At 44.8% G+C, this 15,516-nt stretch overlaps 1 protein-coding gene across 4 annotated transcripts; it reads left to right on the forward strand.

Annotated features, from left to right (window-relative positions):
* Window positions 1-228: 228 nt before the first annotated feature.
* On the forward strand, window positions 229-15,172 carry LOC308678365 (SH2B adapter protein 1-like; the record flags this gene model as incomplete). Of its 4 annotated transcripts, XM_081345506.1 has the most annotated exons (11): window positions 229-287; window positions 2,065-2,135; window positions 3,025-3,953; window positions 4,082-4,183; window positions 5,273-5,364; window positions 6,218-6,324; window positions 9,174-9,362; window positions 10,356-10,582; window positions 10,751-10,922; window positions 11,211-11,319; window positions 13,947-14,229. In XM_081345506.1, the coding sequence occupies exons 3-11, from the start codon at window positions 3,102-3,104 to the stop codon at window positions 13,963-13,965; spliced, it is 1,869 nt and encodes a 622-aa protein (XP_081201632.1). In that variant the 5' UTR covers window positions 229-287; window positions 2,065-2,135; window positions 3,025-3,101. The 4 variants fall into 4 exon arrangements, with proteins under 4 accessions (XP_081201632.1, XP_081201630.1, XP_081201633.1 ...); XM_081345504.1 differs by lacking the exon at window positions 11,211-11,319 and having other exon boundaries at window positions 13,947-15,172; XM_081345507.1 differs by lacking the exon at window positions 13,947-14,229 and having other exon boundaries at window positions 11,211-11,323.
* Window positions 15,173-15,516: the final 344 nt, after the last annotated feature.

Consider the following 15,516-nt stretch of genomic DNA (forward strand, 5'->3'; position numbering starts at 1 on the left):
TACTCTCTATGGTAAAGCCCGTCGTTTTTGTTTTTTTTCAACCCTTCGGCTTTTTCTTCCTCCGACTCGATGACGAAGACGGAAGTGAAAAACGGGGGGGAAAAAAACCATTGACGCCGACGACGAAAACAAAACAAACAAAACCAAACCAAAAAAAACAACAAAACAAACAAACACCACCCTAAACCCGGAAGCGGAAATGGTGCAAGAAAGCCAGGGAGAGTGAGAGAGAGAGAGAGAGGGGACAGACAAACCCTTTCTCCTGGAAGGAACCCGAGGCCGGGATGGTGAGTGATAAGATGCCCACCCAGCCGAACCGAGGCCCCTTGGGCTTTTCCCACTCGCGCGGAGACCTTTTCGCCTCCCCGTTCGGCTCCCCTGTCCGCCCTTGAAAACGGCTCCTCTTCTGTCCCCCGTCCCTCCCGCCAGCGGGGATGTCTTTGGGTTGCTGGGTCCAGGATCTGGAGAGGGTGCCGGGGTAGTGGTGGTGGTGGTGGTGGGGGGTGTCTTTTACATCGCAGTCTGGCTCAAGGTACGACTGGGAGGCTTCATCAATCCGAGCGACTCCTTGCTTTCCCACCAACGGCGCTGGGAAAGCCGGGCGGGCAAGTTCCGAAGAGCCCAGCAGGTCGCCAAGCGGGGCTTTTTTTCCAGTCGCAGGAGCGGGGCGGGAAAAGGAGCCACGTCGTGTGAATCGGTCCCCCCCCATGCGGGAGGTCTTTTAAAGGAGTGTAACGCCCTGCCTTTGCAGTGAACGTCAGAAGCAACTCCCGCCTCTCCCTTCTCTCTCTCTCTCTCTCTCTCTCTCTCTCTCCCTCTCCTTCTCCCCCTCCCCCTCTCCCCCTCCCTCTCTCTCCCTCTCGCCTTTCCAGTTCGCACATAAAAGCTTGCAGAGAACCTGGTCCCGCTCCAATATCTTTAGCTGTTTAGTGGTGCTGCTGCTGCCTCTCTTTGTCAATTTTTTTCCCCCTTCGGTGCCTAAACCACAGAAAGTCCCTCATCTCAGACCTTTTGCTTTTTGTGCAAAAAAATTAATAATCCTATATTTAATGGCATTTCTAGGTCCTCGGTTGCATGCCTAAAAGATACTGCTAAATGAGGCCAAGGCAAATGGTCCCGCTCCAGTATCTTTAGCTGTTTAGTGGTGCTGGTGCTGCCTCTTTGTCAATTTTTTCCCCCCTTCGGTGCCTAAACCACAGAAAGTCCCTCATCTCAGACCTTTTGCTTTTCGTCCAAAAAAATAATAATCCTATATTTAATGGCATTTCTAGGTCCTCGGTTGCATGCCTAAAAGATACTGCTAAATGAGGCCAAGGCAAAGGTTCGTTCAGTTGTGGGAACTTTTTCCATGCGGGCAAGGACCATCCCACAACATTTATCTTGTTCTTCATTAGATACATGTTTTCCTACCTGTGTTGATTCGTGTTCAAAGAAATGCACATTTCAAGGAAAGTTCAGCACGTTGTTGGATAGTATTTACTCTCAGTTTAAAAAGCAAAGGTCTAGAAAACAGTTTATAAAATAGTTCAAGTATTATTGAATATAATAAATTATTCCAGTCCTGCCTTAGCCAAGAAAGCGGGCTCGGTGACTTGGGGCCATCGATGCTCTCTCAGCCCAAATTACCTCACAGGATTGTCGTGTGGGGGGAAATAGTAGGAAGGAGTTTTAGGTATGTTCGCTGGTTTGAGTTATTTATAAAAAACAGTAATGATGGGATGAAAATAAAGTGACCTAGGCTTTTCCTAAGCGACAACAGGGATAAGTCTCTTGTGAGACCACAACATTTTGACTAATCTCAAATTTAAAGAACAAGGGAAGATTGACTTGCATAATCATACAAATAGCTTTTCAGAGTTAGCTCCACTGGGGACTTAGGTTCTTGCATGAAACCTTTACAGATATATGCTTTACCAAATGAGTTGATAGTTGAGGATACAGTTCCTTTTTTGAGGTTTTGACATTTTGGAAATGCAAATAGGTTACTGATTTGAAAAGACATGCTTAGACTGAAAACTCCCTCTGTGTAAATAAAACCTTAAAAGTTTTTGCCTTGATATGCAGGTGCTCTGTGTAAAAATGATTTCAAGCATGGGAAATACTATAGTAAGAACTATACTGCACATGTTCTTGAGGTAGGCATCATCTTTTGTTTTTATCTATTTTCGGGGATGAATCTGAAATTTGCTAGAAACATCATTTTGACAAACGTATTTAAATTTGCAAAAGAAGTATAACTTTCAGGAGTATGCATTCTGTATCAAAAATAAAGTGTAAATTAAGATCACTATATAACTGGGCCCAGTATTCTTTGCAGAAGTCTGTGTACCCAGCAAGGGACTGTTCATCTTGCCAATATGCTGCAGTTTATATTTTACCAATTTTTGTTTTTTCTCTGAGACTCTTTTATACAGAAGTATTGATACAGAAGTTCAGTGTTGATAGTAAGATTTATCACACCATTGTGACCTAATCATTCCCACATCCATATAATAAATATAGGATGATACTTGGCTTAATGATTCAGTCTTAGAAATTTATTTTGTCCAGAGACATTTCAGAAAAAAATATTTAGCTTTGGTTTCACTAAGGAAAAGTGCTTATTTTTAGCTAGCACAATTATCTAGACATTGCTTCTGCTACCCCAAAATGTGCAAGCTCTACATCATTCTTTTATGCAATTTTTTTGTTCCTTGTTTCCATTTTTTTCTCCAATTATGTTTCTGATGGAAAAGCGGCTCTCTTCATTATGTTATTTTTAAAATATTCCGACTCTTCTATTATTTTGGTTTTTAAGAGTGGTATCTTAAGCCTTTAAGCATGTGTGAAATGCTCAGAAATGTAAAGGTGTTAGTAGTTACAGTTCTCAATCAAACAAAGACCAACCCCCCCCATTGATTAGTAAGAAACATGCACGAAGAGGAAATGGTTGGTTGATAAGCAAAACCCCGAAAGGTCATTATTTATGCAGATGGTTTCTTCCCTGTAGTTTATATAATAACTATTCTGTTTCTCCCTCTTCAGGTCACAAAACCACTGATACTAATAGCAACCCAATCCTGGCCCTGGATGTATTGTTATCTAGCCCTACCTGGGCGGTCATGAACGGAAGCGCACTGCCATTGTCACCAGTTGGGGGAGGAATGGTGGGAGAACCTGCCTCTCTTCCCTCCTTGGGTTGGCGGGAATTCTGCGAAGTCCATGCTCGTGCTGCTGCAGTTGATTTTGCCCGTCGTTTCCGGACCTTCCTTGGCGAGAACCCCCAGTTTGCCACCCCAGGAGCCGAAGCTGCTTTCTCACACCGCTTTGCAGAGCACTTTCTAGAACATTTCGAGGCTGAGGTGAGCCGGGCTTACACCAGTGACTCGCCACCCCGCTGTGACATTGCCCCTTTCACTGGTTGTTCTTCTGCACGGGACCTCTCTGAGACCTGCAGTGACTCCTCGGTGGCTTCCCATGTTGAGCCTCCATTGGGCCCACCCTCTGGCCTCTCTAGCAGCCAGTCCCGCAGCTCTGAAGACGTCTCCACCGTGGCAGCTGTTACCGCTACGAAGCCAAAGCTGAAGAAGCGCTTTTCTTTGCGCAGTGTTAGCCGCAGTGTCCGAGGTAGCGTGCGTGGCATTCTGCAGTGGAAGACGTCAGCTGAACCATCCTCGGGTGGTGGAGATGGGACACCCACTGGAGCCAACAGTAATTCCAATTCTTCGGGGGGCGGTGACTCGGACCGTTGGACTCACCGATTTGAACGTCTTCGCCTCAACAGAGCCTCCCCAGCCACTCTCCGAGTCGAAGTGGCGAGTGTGCGCCGTGAAGGCCTACTGAACTACATTGTGGCTGATGATGGGTCAGGCGGGGGCAGTAGGACACGCTGGCAGAAATGCCGTCTTCTCCTGCGCAAAGCAGGGAAGGGAGAAGGGGAGGGTTACCTGTTGGAGTTCTACATCCCACCAAAGGTGAGCAATGAGTCATTGTGTTCAGGCAAGAGAAAAGCCATCGGGAAAAGCCAAAAGCTTGGGATTCCTAATTGAGGCCTTGAGAATATCGTTATGACAAGTCTTTTTTTTTCTACCCCAACCATCAGGCACCAAAGCCCCGGGTCAGCATTGCTTGTTCCTGTGTAATGGATGTGCGGACGACAACTCCACTGGAGATGCCAGACAAAGAGAACACTTTTGTGCTGAAGGTCAGAAAAAGACTGATGGGGTACAGTTAAGATTTGGTAATAATTGAAGTATTCCTAGTTATGTATCTATAGCCAAGGGATGCATAGAACTGAACTCCCTCTTCTGTTTGTTGAATCAGTATCCATTACTAATCTCTGGCTGGAGTTTGTTTTTAGCAGTTGTCTGTTTGTTGCCTCTTGCATTATCAGAAGAGAAAATTAATGGTCCTTTCTATCATCCCTCTCCAGCGGTGCTGCCTCCATTTGGCGGTGGTGATGTTTCTGAGCAGATTTCCTTCCAAACTTTTTTTATGTCCTTGGGAGGAGAGGAATACATCTCGTCCTTCTGTATATAAAATGGCTTCTTAAATGATGTAACTAGATCAGTACGCGTGTTGGAGAAAGGAGTTTGGGTTCTTGGTGATTCTTAAATTTTAAAACCTTTGAGAATTCAAGCAATGGAATGCAGATAACCACAAACGCACCTAGCAAAGAAATCACAGCTGAATGAGGGGAGGGTTAAGCAGCTGCTAAAATATCTTTTTGGTTGCTGACTTTGATCAGTGTTGGTGCCCTTCTGTCAAAGGCCAGAGATGAAGGTTTTCATATTTTGTGTGTATATATGTATGTAACCACTTTAAGGTAAGAACAGATGGATTAAGTCCTTGGATTTGATTTGTGGTTACGGGCATGCATGATTCTTGAAAATTAGTTAGTTAGTTAGTTATGCATGCATGCATGCATGCATGCCACCTGTCTCTCCTGTAAAGTGACGCCGGGTAGTTTTGCGAGGTATAAAACAAGTAAAAATAATTAAAACATTAAAACTACCAGATGGAAATATTATTAAAAGCAGTACTAAAGCCAAAACTGAGAGAGCGAATGGGATGGGCATCGGGTCTTCATTCAATTCAGTTCAATTGAATGTTTCTCAATTTTTGATATCATGTTTGCAATAAACTTCATAATATCAACTGAGGTTGCGGGGTGGTGGTGGTGGTGTTCCACCCTCACTGATATGAGTTCATCATTTCAGAGGGAAACGGGGCTTTAGAGTAGAAACCATCCTATAGTATTGTATATTTATTATTTTTTTCCCCTTTCTCCAAGCTCTCAAGTTCCTTGGAATACATCCTTGAGACTGTTGACTCACTGCAGATGCGGTCATGGTTGGCTGACATTCAGGAATGCATGGGCCTGGGGTAAGTTGCCCTAAGCATCAAGAAAGGCCATTGCTCAGTGGTAGAATACCTTGTATACAGGTTTCCCAGATTCAGTCAAGAAGTGCAGAGAGAAGAGTTAGTTATATGGCCTAACAAAAACTTGATGGGGGAACCAAGATTTTCCCTCTATAGAGTTTGCTGGTTCTCTAAAGGAGATCAGGTGTGGAAAAATGTGTAACTGTTCAGATGTTTAGACAACAGCTCCATCATCTCTCATTATTGGCAAGCTGCTTGGTCCTTTCTCCACAGACTGGGGATATAATAACAAACAATATGATTCAATACCCAGTTTTCTATAAAGCAGTTTCTCATGAGAGCTGGCGGAAGCAAGATTCAGATAAGAGGGAGAGGGAGAACATATATGCAGGTGTTAACAATAATGTTCTTACTATACCTTCGTTGAACAGTGGTGCAACCCTGAGGTTTGGATGGCTGTGGAACAGGTACATGATTCTTGCTCCTTAAAACGAGCGATCGGATAAGAGCTCCAGGTTATCTTGTTTTTTTTTGCTTCCAACAGTAGAAGCTAATGCCTCTGGAAGCTAATGCCTCTGGAAAACTGACAAACGGGGTTTAATAGCGCAGGAAAAATGTGTGTTCAAGTGCTGTGTGGTGGCAAAAATCAAAAGTTGTCCGGTGGCCCCTTTTCCAACTAATACCTATTATTAAAAGGGATAAGCATTTGTGAGCTGCAGCTCACTGTCAGATGCATAGAGTGGCTTGATTGATATAACAAAAGTTAGAATCTTTCTTTGCTGAGGCCAACATCAAATTGTTAGGTATACGTGGTCTTGGAATATGGAAACATTCCTAATGATATTTGTCTTCACAGAGAAAGCACTGATAGCCTGGATCAGCCATGCATGAACCACTCGGATAGTATGCCCAGCCGGGAACTTCCCATGGTGCCGAGTGAGAGCAACGAACAGCTCAGCCAAGGTGTGTATTTGGCACAATGTATAGCTTCTTGATCTCTCGGCAAGGACAAAGAGGCTTTCCAGTGATGTCTTTGTGCGGGCAGTCTGTTTGCATTAGAACAGACATGTCAAACACAAGGCCCGGGGGGCGGATCCGGCCCGCAAAGTGGTTTCATGTGGCCCGCAAAACCATCCTGGAAACAGTGAGGGAACGGACCCCATTGCCTTGGCACTTGCCCCAGTCCCATCTCCTGCCAGAGACCCTCAGATCTGTCCCACTCCTGCCCAGGCCCCCATAGGCACCCTTGATGCGAACGATGTAGAGTTGGCCATGCCCGCCCAGTAGGCCATACGCACTCTAGCCACACCCACCCAGTAGGCCACGCCCACCCAGGCCACACCCACCCGGCCCCCTGAGGGCAACCACAATGCTGATGTGAGTTTGACACCCCTGCATTAGAACATGCTACAGAATGCTTCTCTCAAGGAAGACATTCTCTGAAAAGCTCTACTGTGCAATGTCTTAACCAGCAGGCATGGAAGTACTACCATACATACCTGCAAAATAAGCCAAGAATTGTAGGTGCTACCCCCCCCCCCCCCCGCACTTCAAATTGAGTTCCACTTACAAGGTAATACGACTTATGTGGGTATATCCCAGGGGTAGGCAACCTCGGCTCTTTTATGACTCGTGGACTTCAACTCCCAGAATTCCTGAGCCAGCATAGCCGAGGTTGCCTACCCCTGGGATATCCCAATTATACTTGTTTATAAGTCCATCTGCAGATAAGGTGATCTTCAAATTTTTAACTAGTATACATGAAAAATGAATAATCTTATGAGGAAGTATCATAGTAGGCTTCCGAAGCTTCTGTCTAGATCAGTTTACCAGCTACACCAGGGTCTTCAAACTTGCCCCTTTTATGACTTGTGGACTTCAACTCCCAGAATTCCTCAGCCAGGCATGCTGGCTGAGGAATCCTGGGAGTTGAAGTCCACAAGTCATAAAAGGGCCAAGTTCGAAGACCCCTGAGCTACACTAAGCAAAGATACCATAGAGATTTCTCCTAAGCCATTTAAATATTTGATGGAATTTTTAATTTTTTTTAAAAAAAACTTTTTTAAAAGGTTGGGTTTTTTTTATTAAAAATTTTTAGAATACATTTTGTCTTTAACAAACAACAAAAACAAAACAAAAAAAAGAAAAGAAAAAGAACCCCCCCCAGCCCCCTTCCCTCCCACCCTCCCCAACCCTCCCCAACCCCACCCTCCCTTTCCCCTCCCCCCCCCCACTTCCCAGAGCAGAATACAGGGTATAAAAATACAAACAATCATAATCTAGCTTACGCAAACAATCCTGAACTATATAGACTATCGAACTTTAACTCATATAGATAAACTCCAAACATATATATATATATCATATCAATAATTATTCAAAAACAATATAATACTTTTCAATCTACCCAATAAAAACAATCACAAATAAAACAATTTATATCAATTGTCTAACGCTGTTCTTCTTCCCAACTAAGCTTTAAATTCATATTATCCTGATATATTATACAAATTAAAATACCATAGATTACTTCCAAACTTAAAATTTTTTTATATAATCACATCATTCTTATATTCTTATATTCTATTACCTACTCCAATATTGCCCATAAAAGTATTACAAATTAATTTCAATCACACATAAAACAATTTATATCAGTTTTATAAAACTATTCTTCTATCCAACTAAACTTTAACATACTAAAACCAAATTTATACAACCTTGCCTTCTCCTAATGTATTATACAACTTAAAATACCATACACTACCTTCCAGGCTTAAAACTTTCCATCCAAATAACAAAGCATAACCTACAGAATATCAATAAACACTACTACAAATCTTCCCAATTAAATTTTCATAATCATCTTAAAACTAAAGCAACACAAAGTATTATATAATTATTTTATAAGGGTGAAAAATGAATCCCCACATACTTAATCCTTCTAGCATCCTTATTACATTATTATCTCTTGCAATTATGCAACTAAATCCTCAAAGGTTGGTTTTTTTAAATCAAGAATTTTCTAGGTTGTTTAAAAGTAGGTGGAGCCATCATAGGGCGTGATTGTGAAATCAGAACTGGAGAGACCAGAGTTCAAATCCCAGACAGATAAGCTTCTTGCGTGACCTTGAGTCAGTAAATTTTAGCTGAATCTTTGTACCTTACAGGATGCTGTGACAATCCAGCAATAGCTGATTACCAGTAAGATTTATTTAGTATGGGTTGTTTTTTTTTTACACATTATACCAAAAAGAGCTTTCAGGCACAAACTACACCTTGAAAGATGAGCACGTGAGAAAAATGCAAATTAGTATTAAATCCAAGATTTGATATTTATGGGGGGGAAAAAACCCCACATAAAACTTCGGCAAAACGCTACTAATTTCCCAAGAAAAACAGGTAAAGGTTAAAAAAAAAATAGAAATCCCTGAAATCAAGCTTGTTGGCAATAATATGGAAGTGCTTTTCCATGGTTGTCTTCTGCAGTGTGTGTTCAACTTCCAATCAAGCCTATAGCTGTAGAGTTTCCTGATGGTCTCCCAGCCAACTAATTTGGCCTTTCTTAACTTTTTCCAGAACCTGCCAAGGTTAGCTAGGTGCCGTTGATTGCTGTAGATTTAAGAAAAACAGAGAAATAAAGCACAGAGCATGTGCTCTCTTGCGGAGGATGGCAAAGACACCTCCGTCTTTGGGGTCTAGGTACAAAGTGAGGTTATGAACCTCGGAAGAGGAAATGATCTGGTTTTTAGAAGATGGAAGAGGGAGTACGATTTCCCGGCTCAGCCCAGCTTGTAATGTTTCTTTTCCAGGCGCCTACGGCGGATTGATGGAACGTCCCTCAGCCTCCATGTCTCCCAGCTCAGTCTCTATTGCTGCCTCACCCTTTGATTCAATGGAGCTGCCGCCTCCTCAACTGCTGCCTCGGGTGCCAGTCAGTGAAGGGCAATTTCCCACCGGCTTCCTCCATACAACTTTCCCAGAAACCCCTGAAACCACAGGTAATGCTTTGAAGTGGGATGAGTTGGTGCTTGGTCCAGATTAGGGAAGGCCCCACCCCCGCTCCTGGAGCTCCTATTGGGAGTGGCATCATGGTGGAGGAGAAACAGTAGTCGGCAGTCCCTATGGACAAGCCCAGAGCAGGGCAGGACTAAGGCAGGACTTCCCTCATACCCTCCCTCTCCTTCCTTCCTTCCTTCCCTCCTTCCTTTCCTCCTTCCTTCCTTCCTAGGAACAGAGTGGTGGGAAAATATTTGAGATGAGGGAGGGAGAAAAACAGGAAAGAAACGTAGCTGGGGAAGTGTCATCCTTCCTGAGGAATGAACAAATGCACCATCGCCTGGAAGTGGCCAGCACATGGCCCTCGCCTACTTCACATATCCGGCTTGGTGGGCTCTTGGGGAGGGGATGCCACGAGCAGTGTGAGAGTCGACGTTACCTGCGCAACGCTGCCCAGCCCCCAACCTGCCCGGTTTTGGCAGGCAGAGAGGTGGTCTCCTCAAAATGCCAAGAAGCTGAGCCAGGTGGCGCGAATCCAAAGAGAAGCACGATGCCACCCAGCCCCCAGCCTGCCCAGTTTCAGCAGGCACTGGGGCGCTCTCCTCACAGCACCAAGAGGCTGAGCCAGGCGGCGCGAAGCTGAATTCCACCCAGCCCCCAGCCTGCCTGGTTTCAGAAGGCAGCGGGGCACTGTTTCACAGCACCGAGAGGCTGAGCTGAGTGGCACAAATCTGAAGAGAAGCACAACGCTGCCCAGCCCCTAGCCTGTCCGAAGTAAGCAGGGCCATGTGCTGGACACTTCCAGGCGATGGTTTGTATCACTTAGCCTGAACTTTCTTCTTCCCAAGACAGCCTCTGGAAACTGTAGGCCATCCGGTCAAGGTTTCCTTGGGCCATGCAACTTCAGGATCTCTTGGGTTGAACGTTGTGGAGGCGAGGCCCGGATTCCTCTGAGTGAGCTTTGGCCTTCTTCTGTTGCTCTTCTCCTTGCTCAGGTTCCTTCCTCTTCCAAGCAGAACCCGACCCGGGTGGGGGTAGCCTTGGTGACCCTGAGCACCCACTCTCTGAATACCCATGGTTCCACGGCACCCTGTCCCGTCTCAAAGCCGCCCAGTTGGTGTTGGCAGGAGGAGCAAGCAGCCACGGCGTCTTCTTAGTGCGTCAAAGTGAGACACGGCGGGGCGAATATGTCCTGACCTTTAACTTCCAGGGGAAAGCCAAGGTGAGTGTGGCGGGGGAAATCCACCAAAGGGTGCTTCTTTTATTTATTCACTTATTAGATTTCTGTGCCTCCCATCTCGCCTCAAGATTTGGAGGCCTTGGGGAGAGGATAGGCTGGAATCTTGGCCAGGAGAAGTTTCCCCACCCAGCCTCCTTTTCTTACCCCTAGCACCTGCGCCTCTCCCTGAACGAAGAAGGGCAGTGCCGTGTTCAGCATCTCTGGTTCCAGACAATTTTTGACATGCTGGAGCACTTCCGGGTCCACCCCATCCCCCTCGAATCAGGGGGCTCCAGTGACGTGACGCTTGTCAGCTACGTGGTGGCTTCACAAAAGCTGCACGGTGAGCGTAGGGATGACGTGGGGCTGCGGGGTGGAAAGAGCATAGACACGATTGCTAGTCCATGTCATGCTCCATTATCTCCCTCCCATCTTTTCCCATTGTCGTTACGGTCTGCCCCTCCTTGGTTACTCCTCTCCTCGTCCAGCCTTCTCTTCCAGCCCTATGCGGCCATGCATGGTAGCAGGAGGGAGGATAAACCCGTTCACACGCCCACCCACCCCATGTTCGCTGCTCCCTCTCTTCCTCACCTCCCAATCCCTATTTCTGATGTGGGCATCTCTGTCACAGGCCGGGACCGGGCTGGGAGCCGAGCGCCAGTGTCTGGGTTCAGTGGGCACCCCGACTCGCCCCCCAACCTCATCTCCATCCTTGCTGCTGCCTCCGCGGGTGACTGCGTGTAAGTGTGCAATAGCTACCACAGGAGGAAGGCAGGGATATGACCGTGTGTGTGCGTGTGTCACGGCCCCCACGCCATAGCCATCGCTATCCATGGGTCATGTGAATGCAGTGTCTACGCCATCCACTGTGTCTGACACCAGGAGGCAGGGAAGAGATTTCAGGTGCTCCTTCTGGCGTTTCCAGGTAGGACTAAGAAAAGGCTTTTGTACAGAACCCCGAAGAGTCCCTAATAGTTTCTCTAACTGAATGGAACCATAGTCTGGCTTGGCATAAGGCAACTTCTCTTGTTCTGGAGAGGGGGATCTTAGAACTATTGTTTCAGTTATCACCTGGGCAACTCCTTCTATAATTCAGTTGTATTAGATGTAGCAGAACTCTGCAGAGAAGCCTCACTTAACTCTGCAGAACAGCCCAAAGTTAAAGGTTTATCTACCCAAACTCCAAATAATAGAGCAGCGCTGCCTCTTTTACTCCCCTCTTCTAGAAATTTACTAACTCAGGTGGCTGAAACAATCCTGAATTTGGTGATATTTCCCTCTTTGCCTCCCCTCCCCTCCCGGGCAGGGTTATAATGTAACGTGAAGAATACTATTTATTAAACCTCTTTTCGACCAGCCAGATCCTTCATAACGGTTTGGGTTAGACTGCCTTCCCCATTTGCGGGTGTTAACGAGAGTTATAAGCCATGGCATCTAATGAATTCTAGGTTTGAGAAAAATTTTATTAGGGCAACAGAGAGTAGAAAAAAGGCCAACATGATTGCCTTAACTTTTGTCCCCACTATGAAGCACAGGAAGGTATCCATAATTGAAAAGTCTTATATCTCCTAAATATGTTCTAGAAATAAGGTAGGTACAGTATATCGCATAGGTATTGTCTACAAATAATAATAATAATAAATAATAATAAAACCTTTATTGTCAAAGTACAACATGTGTACATTGAGATTAGCTGAGCCTCCCCCCCCCCGTGCTCTCCCCCCCAACACACTGTGACAACAAACCCTCCATCCCACCACACCATGTGAACCAACTACACCACACACCGGCCTCCCAAGTCAATTCTGCATAAGATTATGTCCCATTTAAAAGCCTAACAGCCCACGGATAAAAGCTATTTTTCAGCCTGTTGGTACGGCTGGCTATATTCCTATATCTCCTACCGGATGGTAGGAGAGTAAAGAGATACCGTCCAGGTATCTTGTAGGGGAGAAAAAAAAAGAAAAGTACAACATATTTCTGAAATAGCACATGATATTTGTAATGGAGACTAAATGTTTATGCTTTTAAAAATTGCCAGTTTCCCCAACTTTAAACAGTAGAATCTTCAGCATTTATTATGTAGGTTGGAGTTTCATAGGACAAAATAAATCATATTATGGCTTCACCTGGTATATTTAGCCATTCCTTAAAGTAGTTTAATGAATGAATTATCTAATATTGCCAGCATAAAATACATGAAGAATCCCTTCTAATTTTAGAAGTATTTGAAATTCTCTCTTCACTGGAAAATTGTGTTCTGATGCTCATATTTCACAGTATATTGCTATTCTGTGAGAGGTGAATAGAGCAGTATTTCTCAGCCTTATCAATTTTATGATGTATGGACTGCAACTCCCAGAATTCGTCAGCCAGGCAGTTATGGAATTATGGGAGTTGAATCCACACCTCTTAAATTTGCTGAGGTTGAGACATGCTGGTATAGAATAATGGACAGAATTTCAATGCTGGCAATTTATCATGCCTTCCATCTCTCCATAATGATCCACCTTTTTCTATTAATATTTGGAACTGCAATCTCTGAATGGTATCCATCCAATAAGAAACTTAATACATTACAACAGCTGAGGATTTCACCTTGTTGAATGATAGTTCAGAGAGCTGTATGTCCTTAAAATGCACTAACTGTAGATTGACAGTAAAAATACCTAAAAATTAAATAGGTAAGATTGTTTTGAGTAGGTAATAGTCCTAATAATAATCTAGTTCAAACAATTTCTGACCGCACATAAGTCCTGGCTTAAGTAAACCTGATTTTAAGGATATAGTTCAAAATGTAATGCGCCCATTCTTGCACATGTGTAAGACGTCCGTGCTTTTGCGCATGAGCAGAGTGTGCAATCTGGTATAATCAGTTTGCAAAAGGTTCCTGGAATAGGAACCTGACTAAGCCAAGGGACTGCTTTACAAATGATTTAAGCTCATTTTATGCGGAAGCACTATGCTCTGTGCCAATTTTGCATGTTGTAATGGATTATAGAAAACGCCTGTTTTTCTGTAACTTTTTTTAAAATGTGGCGCGCAGCCCCAAGGGACATTAACCAGCCCTTGTCTATTATACAGTCTTGCAACAATAGTAACTTGATTTCATTCAAGGGCTACTGCAGAAAAACATATTTTAGAAGCCCAATCGACACAATACAACCATTTCCAGACAATTCCTGAACGGTGGCATCTGACAAGCCCTGGATACCGTAACATAGTTGATGCCGCATCTGTTCACCGAGGAGAATGTCTTGCTGAGATATAAATACGGGCTCTCAAGTGTTTACTCCTTCTTCCTACCCTTAAACCCAGACCATCCTGTCTCTCTATCTGTCCATCTGCCTCTTCTCTCCCTCCACAGAGCCGAGCATCTCTCGTAACCTGCCACTGCCGCCTCCTCTCCCTCCAGCCCGGCCACCTCACGCTCCTCTGGACCATGGACTGCTGGAACCGAAAGGGCAGAGTGAGGAAGAGGCCCAGATGGAGCCAGAGATGGATGAGGGAGCATCGGTGAGAGTCGGGGGATCCCTTCCTCTGCCAGAGGAGTCAGAAGGGCGAGCCAGGGCTGTGAACAACCAGTACTCATTTGTTTGAACCCAGCGGCGATACGGAAAAAGAAAGGAAAAAAAAAGAAAAGGGAACAAGCCCTTTTTGCTCTAACCATTACTAGGTGGAAGATCTGAGGCTGACCATAGGTACCAGATGGGCTTGAACACCCAACAGACTTTCCTTGAGAAATCCTTGAGGTGGGGATGGGCCTCATCCCCTAGTTCTTCCTGCCCCCTTTCCCTGGCTATGGCGTGAGCCTCACTTTTGCTTACCCCCCTCCCCCCCCTCTCCCCACCCAATCTAGGTACACAACCCCTCTTGGGGGTTCTGCTATCCGCTTTCAGCCCCTCACAGTCTGCACTATTTTGGTCCTGTTTGGGTTGTTGGAGAAATTGGCTTCTTCTTTCCCTCTCGCCTCCTCCTCCTCCTCCTCTTCCTCATACCACCCCCCCCACCCCTGCCTTTCTTCAAGCCTCTGCAGTTGGATAGTCCACAAGAAACACTAACTGGAGGAAATGGGAGTGGTTTTAGCTCCAGGATAAATGTTGACTTCCATCATTTGTTACCCTTGCCTTTCTTGGTGAATGTATGGAGTTTTCTGAATGTAATCCTTTCCTCTCCCAGTTTCCTCTTGTTGGGGAAAGTTGGCTGCTTTCCCCCCCCCCTCAATTCAAATATATATTTATATTCTGTTTTCTCTTCTTTTCTTTCTTTCTTTTTTTTTTGCTTCCTTCCCTCCAAATCATGGGAACTGGTCACTTATTAAAACAGTCTACACCCCAGGGAATGGTTTCGTGCTATGAAAATGCAGCTTTTTGGGGAGACTGTCCTCTTGTTCCCACTGCTCCCCTCCTTCCCCTCCTCTTTTAAGATTTATTTTTCTACTGTGGACTAGTTGGACTGCTCAGCCCCCCCCGCCCCTCCCCGCATTTTCAATTTTTTTTTCTCTCTCCCTTTTTTAATTATTCTGGGATACAGTTCTGTGTTTTGTTTATGGGGGGGAGTTTGTATAAAAAAAATAAAGGAAACATCATTTTACCTTTTTAAAGTGAACTTTTTAAAAGAAAAAAATATAGTAAGTAAAATGAATAAAAACGGAAAGGTGGGGGAGCAGCTTGTTTATTTTGGGGTAAGATGAATGTTTGTCAGGCGTCCTTTTGCTTTAAACTAATTTTCCTGCCTTGATTGGCAAATATGGGATCAAATGAAGATGTTACTTTACATTAGTCGCTTAAAAGAGCCTAATTGGGGCCAGCAACTCCGCCACTAAGCAAAATGATCCCTAAGTGGGATGACCACAAAGTCACATCACTACATTTGCTTTTCGGCCAGAAAAACACAAGACGAGTCAGTTTCACATCTCTGGTTTGGTTTTGGCGTTG

This window comes from Vipera berus, assembly GCF_964194415.1.
Source record: "Vipera berus genome assembly, chromosome: Z".
In the NCBI taxonomy this organism is placed as follows: Eukaryota; Metazoa; Chordata; class Lepidosauria; order Squamata; family Viperidae; genus Vipera; species Vipera berus.